This window comes from Grampus griseus, assembly GCF_964374135.1.
Source record: "Grampus griseus genome assembly, chromosome: 5".
Taxonomy (NCBI): Eukaryota; Metazoa; Chordata; class Mammalia; order Artiodactyla; family Delphinidae; genus Grampus; species Grampus griseus.
The window spans coordinates 45,329,566-45,346,145 of NC_138998.1; the positions used below are offsets into that span (position 1 = coordinate 45,329,566).

A 16,580-nucleotide genomic window follows, 5' to 3' on the forward strand; every position below is an offset into this window, starting at 1 on the left:
TAGAAACTTCTAGATCTATAGAGAAAACCACACCCTTCTATTTGTATTGTGCTATGTCTCAGTCAAAATTAAAAGGAATTTAAAACTCGTTAAAATAAACAAACAAGGACACCAAGGGGGGGAATCGGCAGGGGGGTTGGTGATGGGATGAATTGGGAGATTGGGATTGACATGTATACACTGATGTGTATAACATGGATGACTAATAAGAAAAAATAAATAAATATTAAAAAATAAACAAACAAAAGAAGTTATTAGGAAGAACTGGACTTCTGCCAACACAGGCAAACATGAGGTGAGAAAAATTTAACATAATGTAGATGCCCTTCAGAAAATTCAGGAGAGTACAAACGCTTGCTGAACTCTTATAACAACATCTGGCTGCTACAGTATTAGAGGTTAATTGATCCCAGCTGAGAAAAAACAAGTACACTGGGGTTGGATCAGACTTATGCTTAGCACACAGCAAAGAGACAGACCATCTTTCTTACTGGACATATACGCAAAGTGTAATTTAAAGTACCTAAAACATAGAAAGACAGTGAGGCTTCAGGTGGTCCTTGATTTTATTTTGTTCATTTAGGTATGTCATTTCCTCTGGTGTTTCCTGTATAAGCTTATTAGTGTTATTGCTAGGGTTAAGATTAGAGAACCAGTTAAGACGGGCACTAATGAAAAATGCCACAACTAAAGGGATCATCCCATATTTTTTTTTAAAGTCCAGTTTGTAGATTATAAAACATAAGAAATTCCTTTTGGAAGTAACTTATGCTATCATTGGCAATGTAAATAATATTCCCATATATGTTTCAGGAACTCTTAGAAAATACATTTTTTTAATGTATAAATTCTCAGTAATTTACACAGTGGAGCAAGAATATCAAAAGACAATAATGTTTTGCGACCTTTATCCAGGGAAAAAATATTGAGTCCTTTGGTCAGAATGCTACTTGTTATTGAAACAGTATGCAAAAAGCATGTTGCTCTGCTTATGTTTCATCCACTTCTAATGTTTTATTTAGAATAGTAATAATTACTATTGTATTAAAGACTCTTCAGTGAGTGATTAATATTTTTTATATATCGGCATTCTTATGCCCATTAATGTAACCCAAAGCACCATTTTACATTATTTTCCCAATATTTCACTGGTCTTATTAGTAATCATAGACTATATTATTGAGCTAATACCAAGGACAATTTCTTCTGTTATATTTATAGTATAACTGTGATCAGTGTTAATCTATAATTTCCTCAGATTACAGAGATAGGAAGTCGGAGTCGGGGAGCAGTAGGTTTGGGCAGCGGGTGGGGAGAAGCAATGGACTTCCTGCTCAACATACATGTATTTCATAGCTATCATGTTTTTACATTCACGAACTTAAAAATCTTACAGAAAGAGGAATTCCTTTATATACTGGCATCAGTTCAGAACATAAGATTTCTGTAACTTGTGGCACAGTCAGGAAAATTTCATTTTTATTTCAGGCCACTATCTCTGTCCAGAAAGGCATCTCTTTCCACCTCTAACTGGGAAGTCTTAATAATGCTTTAAGATTTGTCTGAAATGTCACCTACTCTCTAACATCTTAAATATCAACATGTTTCAATGGCAAAGCAATCATTTTACTATCTCCATTCCTAAAAGACTGCACATGCATCTACCTCTATTATGACTGATCATATGTACTATTATTAGTTACCTATCAGTCTCCAGAAGCATGTTACTTGTGGTTCTTTCATAAACCTTTTATTATTAATACATATGGTACAATTTATGTATTTACATGTCTAAACAGCAGTTTTCTCCAAGTATGATTTTTGGACTATCTACATCAGCATGACATGGAATTGTTGATAAAATAAATGCAAATTCCTGGACCTTATCTCAGCCTTAATGAATCAGAATCTCTAAGAGTGACAATGAAAAATCCTCATTGCAACAGGTTTCCCAGGTGATTATGTTCATGCTCACATTCGAGAGCCTTTGAACTGGACTCTAAGCTTTCGGGCTTCTGGGAAGAAGGTTTATTTTATATCACCAGCACCAGGCCTCAAGTAGGTGCTCCTTCAAATGTTTTTTATAGTAAATTATTGATTTCAACTGATCACTCTAAGTTGATACTTAAAGGCATTTGGCTACTTACATATAAAGATTTGTCTTGGGCTTCACTGATGGCGCAGTGGTTGAGAATCTGCCTGCCAATGCAGGGGACATGGTTCGGGCCCTGGTCTGGGAAGATCCCACATGTTGTGGAGCAACTAGGCCCGTGAGCCACAACGACTGAGCCTGCATGTCTGGAGCCTGTGCTCCACAACAAGAAAGGCTGCGACAGTGAGAGGCCTGAGCACAGCGATGAAGAGTGGCCCCCGCTTGCCACAACTAGAGAAAGCCCTCGCACAGAAACGAAGACCCAACACAGCAAAAATAAATAAATTAATTAATAAACTCCTACCCCCAACATCTTCAAAAAAAAAAAAAATTTGTCTTAGTAACAAATTCTCATAGCATGCATGTGAACTTGTTTTTAATCAATATATAGTGACTTTAAGAAGTATCTTTGACTGCCTCAGAAGGAAGCAGTCAGAATATTTAAAGCTGCCCTAGACTTTGATGTGAGAATAGGTTCCTAATTATAGAGCCAAAAAACATTTATCATAAATGAATGGATTTTCCACTAAAAAAAATACCTTTTAAAATCTGACAGGTTCTCAACATAAATGCACATGGAAAGAATCTAAGCTAGCCAAGTAGTTTTAATCATAGGATTTAGGGCAAGAGAGACATATAAACCTTACATATTTGGACAAATCATATGTAATTAAATTTCTAGCTTGAAGATGGCCTTTAGACGAAGGCAAACAGTCCCCTTTGTCAAGTATTTCTCCCAAAGATCAGGGAACGTGCCTTATGCAACCATTTTCTCCCAGGGCCCGGCACAGTGCTGTCATACTCAGCACGTGTATTGCATTGCCTTAATTCCTCAGTCATCTATTACAACTTCATCTGAAATTCAGCACAAAGCAAACCTACTTCAGAAGGTATTTTAGGATAACAATAATGATCTAATAATACTATTGATTTTAATCATGCCAAAATTCTCTGCCTACCCTCACTAGGAAAATACTGCAATGAGCATTCAATATGTCGAAAGAGTTATCCTATAGAAAATCTTGAAATTATTTTGGCTAGAAGATAGAGTTAATGAACTGAAATCAAGATTCCAGGGCCAACATATTAAGCATCAGGTTTAAAGCAGAGGTTTCTTAACCAGAGCAGCAAGTAGCAATCTTATGGCTTTGTGTGATCATAATACGAATCAAGAAGAGGAGTATGCGAAATCTAGTATAGATATACTCTTTCCTGAAAGTGTAATGAAACCCAGCATGTATTTTATAAGCGTTGTTCAAAATATATGCCATATCCTGAGCTACATTTTAAAAATATTAATCTCTAATACACTGTTACAGAAAGGAGCTAAGACTGTAAAATTTATGTTTTTGAGAAGAATAAAGACTACTCTTGGTTTTTTGGTTTTGGAAGAAAAGTCCAGGACAGTTTAAATGAGTAAGTTTAAATTAAGTAACTGCAAAAACTAATTTTCAGGTGCCTAGTAAACTGCTAAGAGACAAACTAATAAATGAAGTGAGCCACCAATACGGCACTGCAGCCTTACAGCCAATCTTACCAGTCTTTTGCTGTGTTCTCCTTGATGATGCGCTCTGGGCTCTCTTCAGAACACCCAAGGCAACTGCATTATCAGCATAGGCACTTACGCTATGGTCTGGGATCCATTCTCTGTCTCCTAAAAATGGAAAAGTGGTAAAATTATATAAAGTTGACAAAGAGGAGACATCCATATTGTTGCTTTATTATATGTATTGCCTTACTGGATAATATTTAGCTAAATAAAAAACATTTATAACAGTGAGGTATATATTATGAAAGAAAATCTCATAATTATACAACAAAAGGAAAAATTCTAAATTTCAAAGATATTGCACACACACACACATACAAGTTTGAACAGAAACAAATATTTTTAAAAGTATACAGCAATATAACATAAAATACAATCATTTGTATGTGAAAAAATATATTTGAATACATAGGAAATTTAAGAATACAGGCGACACCAAGACATGGCTTTAAAAGAAAATGATGGATATGTCTCAGAAATCTCACAGATCCTAAGATTTTAAGATGGCATTTAAGAATTATCGTACAATACTTAACACTGATTGATTGATAGTTAATCAAGTGATTTGAAGAATTACTATTAATTTATTAAGGGCCACACTTCTAAAATACGAAAATAATCTCTCTCAGTCTCATTATAGCCATGTTTTCTGACAGTAGCCTTAAATATAAATATATGGCAACTCTGACAGGGTTAATAATTCCAGCCAGAAAAGAAGGAAATGATTTATTTGTTGAACAGAATTGCCCAGTATTTCCTAAGATGTTGACAAACTGTTTTAAAAAAAGGTGTCAGAAAACTGTTAGCTCGGTCCACAGGCCGTCTGATTTTATGTCTGAATTTACCTGCAATTGTAATCCTAGTACTGGAGTAGCTGCATTCTAAGCTATGAGAAGGAAGTAAGTTGAGTCTTTCATTTTTATCGAAAGCAAAGAATCTTTCAAGTCCTTGATATTGTTCAGTTATGGGCTTACTTCTGAGGGCTATTTCTTGTAATAACTAGGAAACAAAATATTCAACAAAGTTAAGTTTATTTTATCTCATCCACACAAACCAGCACGTTCATTCACTGAGCGCCTACTATGTTCTTGGCATGGATTCTGCCCACATCAAGTTTAGGTTCTAGTTGTGGAGACATAAGTAATAACACAACATTTATATAGAGTAAATTCGGAAAAATGCACAAACCACAATTACAGTAATAATCTGAAAGTTGCCATCAAATCTAAGGAGGACAGAAGTTCACGAAAAAAAAAAGTAAAGTTTTCCTATCTCTTTCCTTTCCTTTATTTTCTTCCCTCAGTGTCTTTGCACATAAATTACTCTGGAAAATAGAGTCTCATATGCTGTGCTTTTGTATTAGTAGTGTCTTTGTCTATACATAAAATAAATTCAGAGATGAAAGTAAAATACTGAGGGAAACAAATCTGATCTGATCATGGTCACAGAGAAAATCCAAGTTAACAAAACATTCACCATGAATAAAATATACCAGTAGGAAACTGAGGCAAGGGTGAGCTAAGTAATTTGTGAAGTTCATACAGGTAGAAACTAGCAGACCTAGATTTTGAATATACAGATCTAGCTGATCTGAAACCTAGGCTTGCTCCACCACCCTATGAATTCATATTTTGTTATGCTTTCATCCTAGGGAGAATATAAATATGGGATTTAAAAAGTACATGGGTCTAGTAGGAAACAGATTGGAGATGTACCAGTGAGAGCTCTGGATGGACTTAAAATACAATCAGAGTGGCTATCAGTATTTAACAGTTCCATAATGTATCTAACTAATGCCCAGATGCCGTCTGGTTCAAGGTGGTAATCACACAAAGAAAATTACGATAACTCTACTCAAATGTATAAATCATATAAATGATATTACAAAACCAAGCTAGTGACCAATAAAGCACTTCCTTCAAAGACAAGTCCAAGTCCACCCTACTCATGACGCCTTCACTGGCTCTCCCAGACACTGATCAAAAATTCACAGGAATGGGCTTCCCTGGTGGCGAAGTGGCTGGGAGTCCGCCTGCCGATGCGGGGGACACCGGTTCGTACCCCGGTCCGGGAAGATGCCACATGCCGCGGAGCGGCTGGGCCCGTGAGCCATGGCCGCTGAGCCTGCGCGTCCGGAGCCTGTGCTCCACAACGAGAGAGGCCACAACAGTGAGAGGCCCGCGTACCGCAAAAAAAAAGAAAAAGAAAAATAAATTCACAGGACCCCTTCAGCTCTAGTGGAGCTCATATTTGGATTAGACAATTGAAAATATGGAAGTTTCTTTGAAAGCCTAGGCTAACAGAGAACAATGAGAGTGAATTTGCTTGTTTGCCCAATGTCACCAAGTTAACTATTGGAGGTTTCAGATTCAAAACCAAGAGCCCCCGACTAGTCCATGTTCTTCCTGGCACATGCTCCTACCTCACTGCTGCTGCTTTACAACTTAGTACTCAATTCCACACCTTTATGAAGAACTCAATTTCTGGAAACTGAAGTGCAAAATGTACTGTCTTATACTCCATTTTGAAGTCAAGTAATGCCACTGCTTAAAATTGCCCCTACTGTCCACTCCTGAATTTTCTACTGGAGCAGAACTGATTTCTAAATAGTTTCTGCTCAGGGAATGGTTTCTACTAGGGCAGGGGAAGAGTAAAAGCAGTTCATGTAGAGTCATTAGGGATGAAAAGAAAGTAGATTCTACCACTAAGTGTAAAGCACTGTGGTTCTATGATATAATCATTTGCCACTTATTTTTTTTACAATAGTAGTATAAGAGATCAAAATTAGTAGTTTTTTAACATTTCAATTTTAATGATGAAATACTTTAAATATATAGATATGTACAACACATAATATAACTTTCTCACACAATATCAGTAATTTAAAAGACTTGCTTCAAATATCTATACCAAAAATATATATATTAGACTTTATAAGTAGAATTTATTATATTATTGTATTGAAGTTGACATACACTATTACAATGTAAGTTTTTGACTATTATTTCATCTGAGTGTGTCCATAAAAAGTTCCAATTATCTTAAATGTTTCCAAAAATGCTATCAGACTTATATTTACTCTATGTATCCTTTCATATTTAAACTTTAACATCACATTTTTGAGAATGTATCCACGTTAATAAAAGTAGCTATGTTTCATTCATTTTAATTGTTACATTGCTTTCCATTATGTGAATTACCACAGATTATGTATCTGTGAGTTTTGCCAAATGTCTTTTATTAGGTTACAGAAAATAATGTCCCCCCCAGGGCAGAGGTCAGGCAGGCTGACGCCCAGTATAAAAGAATTGGGTTCTATATGCTCAGAATTCCTCTCTTATAACACAGTACACAGCATGGGCAGGTGTCACCTAGCCCTCCGCATGCTGCCCCATGGAAACTGGAAAATCAGAGTCCTTGTTTGTTCTGTTTGCAGAAATTCATTCTATGATTAATTGTTTTCTTCACTGGGGGAAAGGGAGAAATTCAGCTGCCGTGGGCATTGATTTGGGGAATCTGTTATTGGCTAAATTGTGGGAATGTCTTCCTAGAAGGGATTGGGGTTTAACTTTTGCCAGATACATCAGGGCATCAATAGACATGGATCGGGCTTCCCTGGTGGCGCAGTGGTTGAGAGTCCGCCTGCCGATGCAGGGGACACAGGTTCGTGCCCCGGTCCGGGAAGATCCCACATGCCGCGGAGTGGCTGGGCCCGTGAGCCATGGCCGCTGAGCCTGCGTGTCCGGAGCCTGTGCTCCGCAACGGGAGAGGCCACAGCGGTGAGAGGTCCGCGTACCGCAAAAAAAAAAAAAAAATAGACATGGATCAATATTAGTGTTAATGTATTGGCTTGCATATTCCAAGTAAGAAACTGATGCTGGATTAAAGTCCAAGATTTCCATTTTTCAGATAAGATATTTATTGACTTGGGCCAGATCCCCTGCAAAAATCAGTTTCTTTTCATCTTGTTGTACCTGTGAGTATGTCTCCTTGTGTATTCCTTCAGAGACTGAGCAGACTTTTAGGGATCTAAGGTTTTTGCAGAGGTCTCAATTCTAATATCTCACTTTGAAAAGGAAAAAGACCTGTCACTAAGTGGGCAAAGAAATCCAAACTCCTAAGCAGAAGTAGCAGCAACTCAATATTCATTCTTCAACTTTTTTGGTCCCTCCTTCAGTTTAGGCACCATGGAGATTCATTACAAATGACTGTAAAGTCTTGTTAAAGTGTTTGACTTCCTCAATTTCCAAATAATTTAACATTTGACTTGTCCAATTTCTAAATAACTTATTATTAATAATCATAATTACTTAAGATTTTTAGTACATAGAACAGAGATTCAAATATAGTTTTTAAATTTGGCAATAATGCAATAATGAACTGCTTTATCTTTTTTTCTCTAAGAAGAAACAAAAACTACACCCCTATTTCTTTATTAGCCATATTCCTGAAGAATTACCTTTTCAACCTTATATTTACATTAAGGCACAAAAACTGGTTTTATCTACAAAACTGCATTTTTTTTCTCATTTTAACCAGTGACTATAGAGTAGAAAGCTAGAAAGGATTTATTACAGTAAATTATTCATAATAATGAATTTCATTTAGAAAAGTAACAGCACTCTTACTATGGTGCATGAGGTGGGCCTTAAATTATTTGTCATAGAAAATCACTTGTTATAATGGCATTTACCATATTAGAATTTGTTCTGCAAGTCATTTATATTCTTTCCCATGTGAGTTACTCTTCAACTATAAGGTCACACATTGTAAATTCAATAGGAAGTAACCTTTAAGAATATATTGTGTCAATATGAATTTTTTATGTTTATTATAAAATTTGTAATACAATAAACATAATTGATATTTACCAGTGGTGACTCTGTAGTTTTAGAATCTTCAGAGTTTGGCCTCTCATGCAGATTGCTAAATTCCAAGGATTCCTTGTCCTCTTGAGATAATTTCCCCTTAAAGGAGGCTTCTTCCAAATCTGTACTTGGCAAAGAATCCTTGCTCTCAAGTGATATGCAGGAATCGTCATACTTTTGACTACTTTCTATATCTATGCTGTCCTCTTTGAAATTTCTCTCAAAAAAGCTGTTTTCCTCTAATTTTTCAACAGCAGGAGAGTAAGCATCAGGATTCACAATGTCACCAAAATCTGCACTTGAAGTTCCTGCTGTTGAAAACACATATTTACAAAAGTTAAATAAACAAATAAATTGATTAAACTGTTCACTAGCCAAAAATTCTGTGCTATAAACCTTTATCATTAAACACTATTTTTTTAACCAATGTTTCTTTACTGAGTTCTCAGTGTTAAAATACTTTTACATGGCTTATGTTCATAAATGATAATTTTATATATATATATATATATATATATATATATTCAAGCCTAAATTATTTAGAGTAATGGAGGGGGACAAGATATTGTTTTCTAATGCAATCTTGAAATTGATGCAAATTTTTATTTCAGCCTGTGGTTCAATTCCCACTTTCCTACCCTCTCTCTCACTCAAGTTTTATATCAGCAACTTATGAGAAATAATACAGAGGGAACCTTATTTCCCACATTTTACCTCTTTTGCTTAGCATGACTAGTAATGAGGAGAGGGCAAAGGGAAATCTGCCAGATGAAAGAACAGCAGCATTTAGGGGCACAGAAATGTTTAAGCTGGGACACCTGCCTCTGAAAAACTACAAAATGAGCAAAATTATATTAGTCACCCACCTCATTATGTCTGCTTTAAAAAATCACTTGGTTTAGATCACTGGTTTTCAACCTGGCTACACAATGGAATCATCTGAAGGTACTGTTTAAAACCATCAGCGTATGGTCCTGACCCCAAACTATTAAATCAAACACTGACAGTGGGACTTAAGCACTGTTTTTTGTTTTTCTCCCCCTCCACCAAGTTCTCCAGGTGATTATAATGTGCAACCAGGATTATGAAACATTGTTCTAGATTTTCTTAAGAATAAAAATTCTTTAAAAAGCTTTGTACCATATTGCTTTCATTATCTCTCTCTCTCTCTCTCTCTCTCTCTCTCTCTCTCTCTCTCTCTCTCTCTCACACACACACACACACACACACACACACACACACACACATTTATCCAGGCTGAATACAGCTTCATCTGATTATCCCGTATTCTCTTTCCAATATACATGTCTTATCTCTATAAACAGACTGTGAAAATAGTAGGGGCTATGACTAAAATAGTCTCCAGTGATACAAACTCTGCCTTACAGTCCAAAGGACTTACTTGTTGCAATCAAATGTTTATACAATTCAGCAATTACACACAGTACTTAGAACTTCCACTTCCAATATCACCTCTTAAATTGCACAAGTACTGTGAGAAATGCAATAAGTTGTATGTCAGAGAAATATTTTATAGAAAAACTTTATAAAAGCTACTCAATTTAATGAAACTTTCATGGTAATGCTGTACTTTCCTACTAAACTTGAAAAGAAATTATCTGAATCTAATATTTTTGCGGATAGAGCTGCCATTTCCTACGTATAAATGTCTACAACGAACCTCTACAATATTTTTGCAAGATTGTAAAATTCCATTATTAGGATTTATTGCTGCTAAAAAGGTGAGAACACAGCCTCTTAATAATGTTTAAAATGCAATACAGAAAGTACAGATATGATTTAATTTAGTCTCATTAGAAGCCCTTTTAAGTCATAAAAAATAGATGTCTTGTTTCAACGTTCAAAAATCAATTATTCTAACCTGTCACATCAACAGGATAAAGAAGAAAAATCACAGGATCATATCAATAGATGCAGAAAAAGCATTCAACAAAATCCAACACTCATTCATGATAAAAACTCTCAGCATACTATAAATAAAGGGGAATTTCCTCAACTTAATAAAGACTACCTAAAAAAAAAACTACAGTTAATATCATAATTAATGATAAGAAACTAAAAGCTTTATCTCTAATATCAGGAACGAGATAAAGATGTCCACTCTTACCACTTCTTTTCAACATTGTACTGGAAGCCCTAGCTAATTCAGTAAGACAAGAAAAGGAAGTAAAAGGTGTACAGATTGGGAAGGAAGAAATAAATTTGATTTTGTTCACAGATTAGATGATTGTCTATGTATAGATCCAAAAGAGTTGACCAAAAACTTCTGGAATTATTAAGTGATTATTGAATGGTTGCAGGATATAAGGTCAACATACAAAAGTCAATTGCTTTCCTACACACCAACATGAACAAGTGGAATTTAAAATTAATAACACAATACCATTTACATTAGCACACAAAAAATTGAAATACTTAGGTATAAATCTTAAAAAAATGTAAGATCTACATGAGGAAAACTAGAAACCTCTGAGGAAAGAAATCAAAAAACTAAATAAGTGAAGGGCTAGTTCATATTCATGGATAAGAAGACTCAATTTGTCAAGATGTCAGTTCTTCCCAATTTCATCTAAAGATTCAATGCAATCCCTATCAAAATCCCAGCAAGTTATTTTATATATATTGACAAAGTGATTTTAAAATTTATATGGAGAGGCAAAGACCCAGAATAGGCAACACAATATTGAATGATTGACACTATCCAACTTTGAAAATTATCACACAGCTATAGTAATCCAGACAAAGTGGTATTAGCAAAAATATAAAAATAGATCAATGGAACAGAATGGAGAATCCATAAACAGATTCACTTAAATATAGGCAACTGATCCTTGACAAAAGAGTAACAGCAATACAGTGGAGAAAAGATAGTCTTTTCAACAAATGGTGTTGGAACAAGTGGACATCCACACGTCCCCAAATAAATATGGACACAGACCTTACACTCTTCACAAAAATTAACTCAAAATGAATGATAAACCTAAATGTAAAATGCAAAACTGTAAAACTCCTAGAAGATAGGAGAAAATCCAGACAATCTTGGTTATGGTAATGACATTTTAAAATACAACACAAAAGGCAGGATCCATGGAAGAAATAATTGATAAGCTGGACTTCATTAAAATTAAAGACCTCTGTTCTGTGAAAGACACTGCTAAGAGAATGAGAAGACAAGCCAAATATTTGGAGAAAATATTTGCAAAACACATACATAAAAATACTATTATCCAAAATATACAAAAGAACTCTAAAATTTTCAACAGTAAGAAAACAGACAACCCAATTAAAAAATGGGCAAAAGGCCTTAACAGACACCTCGTCAAAGAAGATATATATGGCAAATAAGCATATGAAAAGATGCTCAACATCATACGTCATTAGAGAATTTCAAATTAAAACGAAATACCACTATATAATTATTAGGATGGCAAAAATCCAAAACACTGACAATGCCAAATATTGGCAAGGGTTTGAAAAACAGGAAGACTCATTTGCTGTTGGTGGGAATGAAAAGTGGTAAAGTCAATTTGAAAGACAGTTTGGTGGTTTCTTACAAAATTAAACATACTCTTACCAACAACTGTGCTCCTTGGTATTTACCGAAATGAGTTAAAAACTTATGTCCAAACAAAAACTCAATCATGGATTTTTATAACAGCTTTATTCATAACTGCCAAAACTTGAAAGCAACCACGATGTTCTTTAATAAGTGAATGTATAAATAAATTGTGGTACATTCAGACAATGGAATATTATTCAGCACTAAAAAGAAGTGAGCTATCCAAGCCATGAAAACACATCGGGGCACCTTTAAATACATATTATTAAGTAAAAGAAGCCAATCTGAAAAGACTATTGTATGATTTCAGCTATATGACATTCTGGAAAAGGCAAAACTGGAGACAGTAAAAAGATCGGTGATTGCCAAGGGTTAGCAGGGAAGTTTGTGTGAAAAGTCAGAGCACAGAGGATTTTTCGGGCACTGAACCTACTTTGTATTATTCTATAATGTTGGATACAAGTCATTATACATTTGTCCAAACCCAGAGAACGTACAACACCAAGAGTGAACCCTAATGTAAACTGTGGATTCTGGGTAAAAATGATGTGTCTATGTTCATTGATTTTAACAAAGTATTGTTAAGTAATTTGTACTACTCTGGTTTGGGATGCTGATAGTGGAAGAAGATATGAGTTTGTGGAGTCTGAGGGTATATGGGAACTCTGTACTTTATGCTCAATTTTCCTATGAACCTAAAACTGCTCTAAAAAATAAAGTCTATTCAAATAAATTAAGTATCTTTAAAGTAACACTTAATGGGCATTTGTATTCAGCATTTTCCCAAAGGCAATTGGAACTCCATGCTCCAGGTAGGTTAAAAATACCTTCTGGCTTAGACCTGGAGCCCTGTAATGTCCTAAATTCCCACGTGGGTATCGTTCATTGTCATATGATTTAGAGGCTTCGTAGCTGAAAATGTTAAAACCAGCATGATGACTACAAATCATTGCTCTCTACCATCTGTTTCCCAATGAAAAGGTAATCATCAGTTTTACAACTAGTCACTTTAAATAATGATCTCTGGCATCTCTAAAATTCTTCACATAAGATATATTTATTGGTTTTTCTGAAAATCCTAAGTAGATAATATAAAATCCTAAGTAGATAAAAGCAGATTAGAAATAATCTAGCTCCCATATTTTAGTTTCGGAAAGTGAGATCTAAGAAAGGAAGTGACATGTTCAAGGTCACACAGCAATTTAAGGCAGAAATGAAAACAAAACCTGACTCGCAGGCCAGGATGCTTTGCTATGACTGTCTTTAAATGATGATCTCAGCATCTAGAAATTAAAACCAGACATTAGCACACAGTATTCTAATCGATAGATCCCAAGGGTACTACTAGTAATAACAATGTAGATATATAAACAGATGATTTGTTTTGGTTTTATCACTAATGTGAAACTTTACACAAACTTAAATATTTTAGGAAAAGATTTAGTGCAAGGGAGGGAGGACAAAAGAGTGTCAATCAGACTTTTGTCACTAAAAGCCCATCTATGTAATCCTTTAAATGCTAGCTCAGTCCATAATAACTTTTAGAGTAGTCCTATACCGGCTGCTTTTTCCTCTGAATACAAATACCATTGTCCATTGACCAAAAAGAGTATTTGATAGAAAATTATGTATTTTCAACCAATTTTCTCCTGAGGACTAAATCTTCTGGGTTTAAAATGAACAGCAAAATAGGCAAAGCTTTTACATACTGCAATACCTATTGGTTTTATTCAGTTACTAACATTCACCATTAATAATATTAAGCAACAACAAAAAAAGTTACCTTTTGAGTTATCTTTACAATAAGAAGAGTTGTTGCTCAGATGAAGATGTAAGAGGTGTGTTTTTCCCTTGGTGAAAATATGATGTTGATGGATGTCATTTTCATATAGAAAAGTATTCTGATAATCATGAAATGTGCAACTTTCATGTTTAGGGACAAGCAAAAGAATAGAGTTGAAAGAAATTATATATAAAAAAGTTAAAAGACCCAGCTTATTAAAATAAATACAGTAAAACCTTAAGGGAATAGGGTTATTCACATTAATTTAATATTTGCTTCAACGTACTGTGGACAATTCTGAACTACAAGTAACTAAACAGTATTATGAATTTAAAGGAAATAGGCAACTGGGACAAACCTGATTTAACTACAAATTTTTAATTGACAGTTTCTTGTTAAAAATATTCTGAAATAGGGGCTTCCCTGGTGGTGCAGTGGTTGAGAGTCTGCCTGCCGATGCAGGGGACACGGGTTCGTGCCCCGGTCCAGGAGGATCCCACATGCCGCGGAGTGGCTGGGCCCATGAGGCATGGCCACTGAGCCTGTGCGTCCAGAGCCTGTGCTCCGCAACGGGAGAGGCCACAACTGTGAGAGGCCCGCGTACCGCAAAAAAAAAAAAAAAAAAATTCTGAAATAAGTTTGGTTTCTCATGGTCTTTCTTCTAAAAATGGAGAGTTATCTTTCAATCTCATCAAGCTCATGAAATCAAGGTTTTACTGCTTAAATAAACTTTTTATTTGTTCATCATGAACTATATGAGTTCAAAAGCCTTATGTGGTGTAGGTTCAAAAGCCTTACATAGCCTTATGTAAGCTCTACATAGTACCATCATAAAAACTCATGGATCATGCTTAACCAAAAAGGTCCTCTTGTGTCACTTATGATGCTTTATGACTCTTAGAAAAGACGCTCTATGGGCACCTCCAAACCCAAGATGCAAAACTATTGCAACTGTAATCAGTAACTTTCTCTGCCTTGTCTAACATGGAGGTCAAAGCAAAGACTTGTGATAAGATATATAAAAGAATCAAGTTTGAGAGTAGAAATCCATTTCCTTAGGGATACAGTAGTGCATATAAACCTCTTATATACTGACCATAAGGTTGTCTCCTGCCAAAAGCACATTTGCTGCTAAATATCTGGGTCTATGTGTCCAAACGTGGGGCTTTTCGGGTCTGAGGGCATCACTTAGGCCCACTGCTGCTCCAAAGTGCTGACAGGGGCCTAAGGTGATCTGAACATATAAACAAAGAATCGGTGTAGGGGCTACTTAATAGGAACTTCATTCTGCTGTTTACCCAACTTAATGCTTTGTAGTCAAAACATGTGAAATCCTAGCTAAAGTTTCAACAGCAAAGAGGACTTAGAATAATTTTTAGCATTACTAACAGATACAGCTAGATATTATTTTTCATTTGGAAATGACAAAATTCTAAAAAAAATTTACAAGCTGAATCATTATAATTCATTATTTAATTTATCACACAGTAAAATCTACCTAGGAAGTAATCTATAGTTTGGGGGATTTTCTTGTCTCTCAACTTATTAACGTACCTGTTTTTATTTAGGGTTCATAACAAACTGAAGAAAAATCCAAAGAGTATCTTTGGAGAAAGTAAGGAAGTTCATATGAAATATATGACTTGGGAGGCCATTTCAAATAATAACAATTCCTAAATACAGAAGCATCTATTAAATAATCCAGATATTAGGTAAGAGTATAAACATATCATTATAGAAAATTTTCTAATTACTGAATGCTGATAAATATTAGCAATATTGTACCTAAATTTAAACATGGCTTAAATAAAATATATTCTAACATTAAAGTCACATTTTTTTATGTTGTGAATTTCTCAAGAGATAGTTAATTTTTGGTGAGTTTTTAGTAAGTATCAAAAGTGAATTAGAAAGATCTTACCTTTGTTGACTGTCTGCATCTGCTAACTCAACTTTATAAGGCACGACATTTCCCGGTTCTTCAGATTCTGTTTCATCAGTCTTATTAAACGCATGTTGTATAATATTAGTATGTTCAACAAATTTATAATACATTAACCAGCTAATTTGTGTATAATATTTAGAGAATTTTTTTTCTCACAAAGAAATGTCATGAGCTCTCTGACTATATGCCATAGAGCATTAGTTCTAGGAGAACTAAACAAATTCAACAGATATTTGCTGAGGGCTTTTGCTGTGTCAGTACATTTATCACTACTATCACACCCAGAACCAAATATAACAACTTAGGTTTTATTTTGTAACTACTAAGTGCCAAGTAGATCAGTGATTAAGATGTTTTTCATTCTCTGGCCAGCATGTCATACCATATGCATCAACAATTTAATGAAGAGCACACACAAATACACATGCATGTATGTATTTATTTGTTCAGAATCTTCAATTTATCCAGAGCAGAAATAAAAATGTTGCCAGGCATACACACACACACACACACACGCACACACACACACACACACACAGCAGAAGCTATTAACCTCAAGAAGAAAGTAGTACTTAAAAAGGTACTTCCTCATTGTAGTCCTTCTCTGTGACAACCATAGTAAGAGCAACATTGAGGACAGGGGGTATACTCAGCTACTAGAGGACTAGAAAGTCAGAAATGCACTGAGTTTATCACAACTTAA

The 16,580-nt window shown here is 35.0% G+C and overlaps 1 protein-coding gene across 2 annotated transcripts in view; it reads right to left on the reverse strand.

Moving 5' to 3' along the window:
- Positions 1-16,580, reverse strand: part of ZBBX (zinc finger B-box domain containing) — a gene marked incomplete at both ends in the record, with an annotated part of 104,919 nt that overhangs the window by 12,337 nt on the left and 76,002 nt on the right. Inside the window, 5 exons of one of the 2 annotated variants that reach the window (XM_082654160.1) lie at positions 3,690-3,806; positions 4,547-4,700; positions 8,573-8,877; positions 13,933-14,072; positions 15,854-15,933. In XM_082654160.1, the coding sequence (XP_082510286.1) occupies positions 3,690-3,806; positions 4,547-4,700; positions 8,573-8,877; positions 13,933-14,072; positions 15,854-15,933 (796 nt within the window). Of the gene's footprint in view, positions 1-3,689; positions 3,807-4,546; positions 4,701-8,572; positions 8,881-13,932; positions 14,073-15,853; positions 15,934-16,580 lie in introns of both variants that reach the window. The other variant, XM_082654159.1, reaches the window with a different exon arrangement.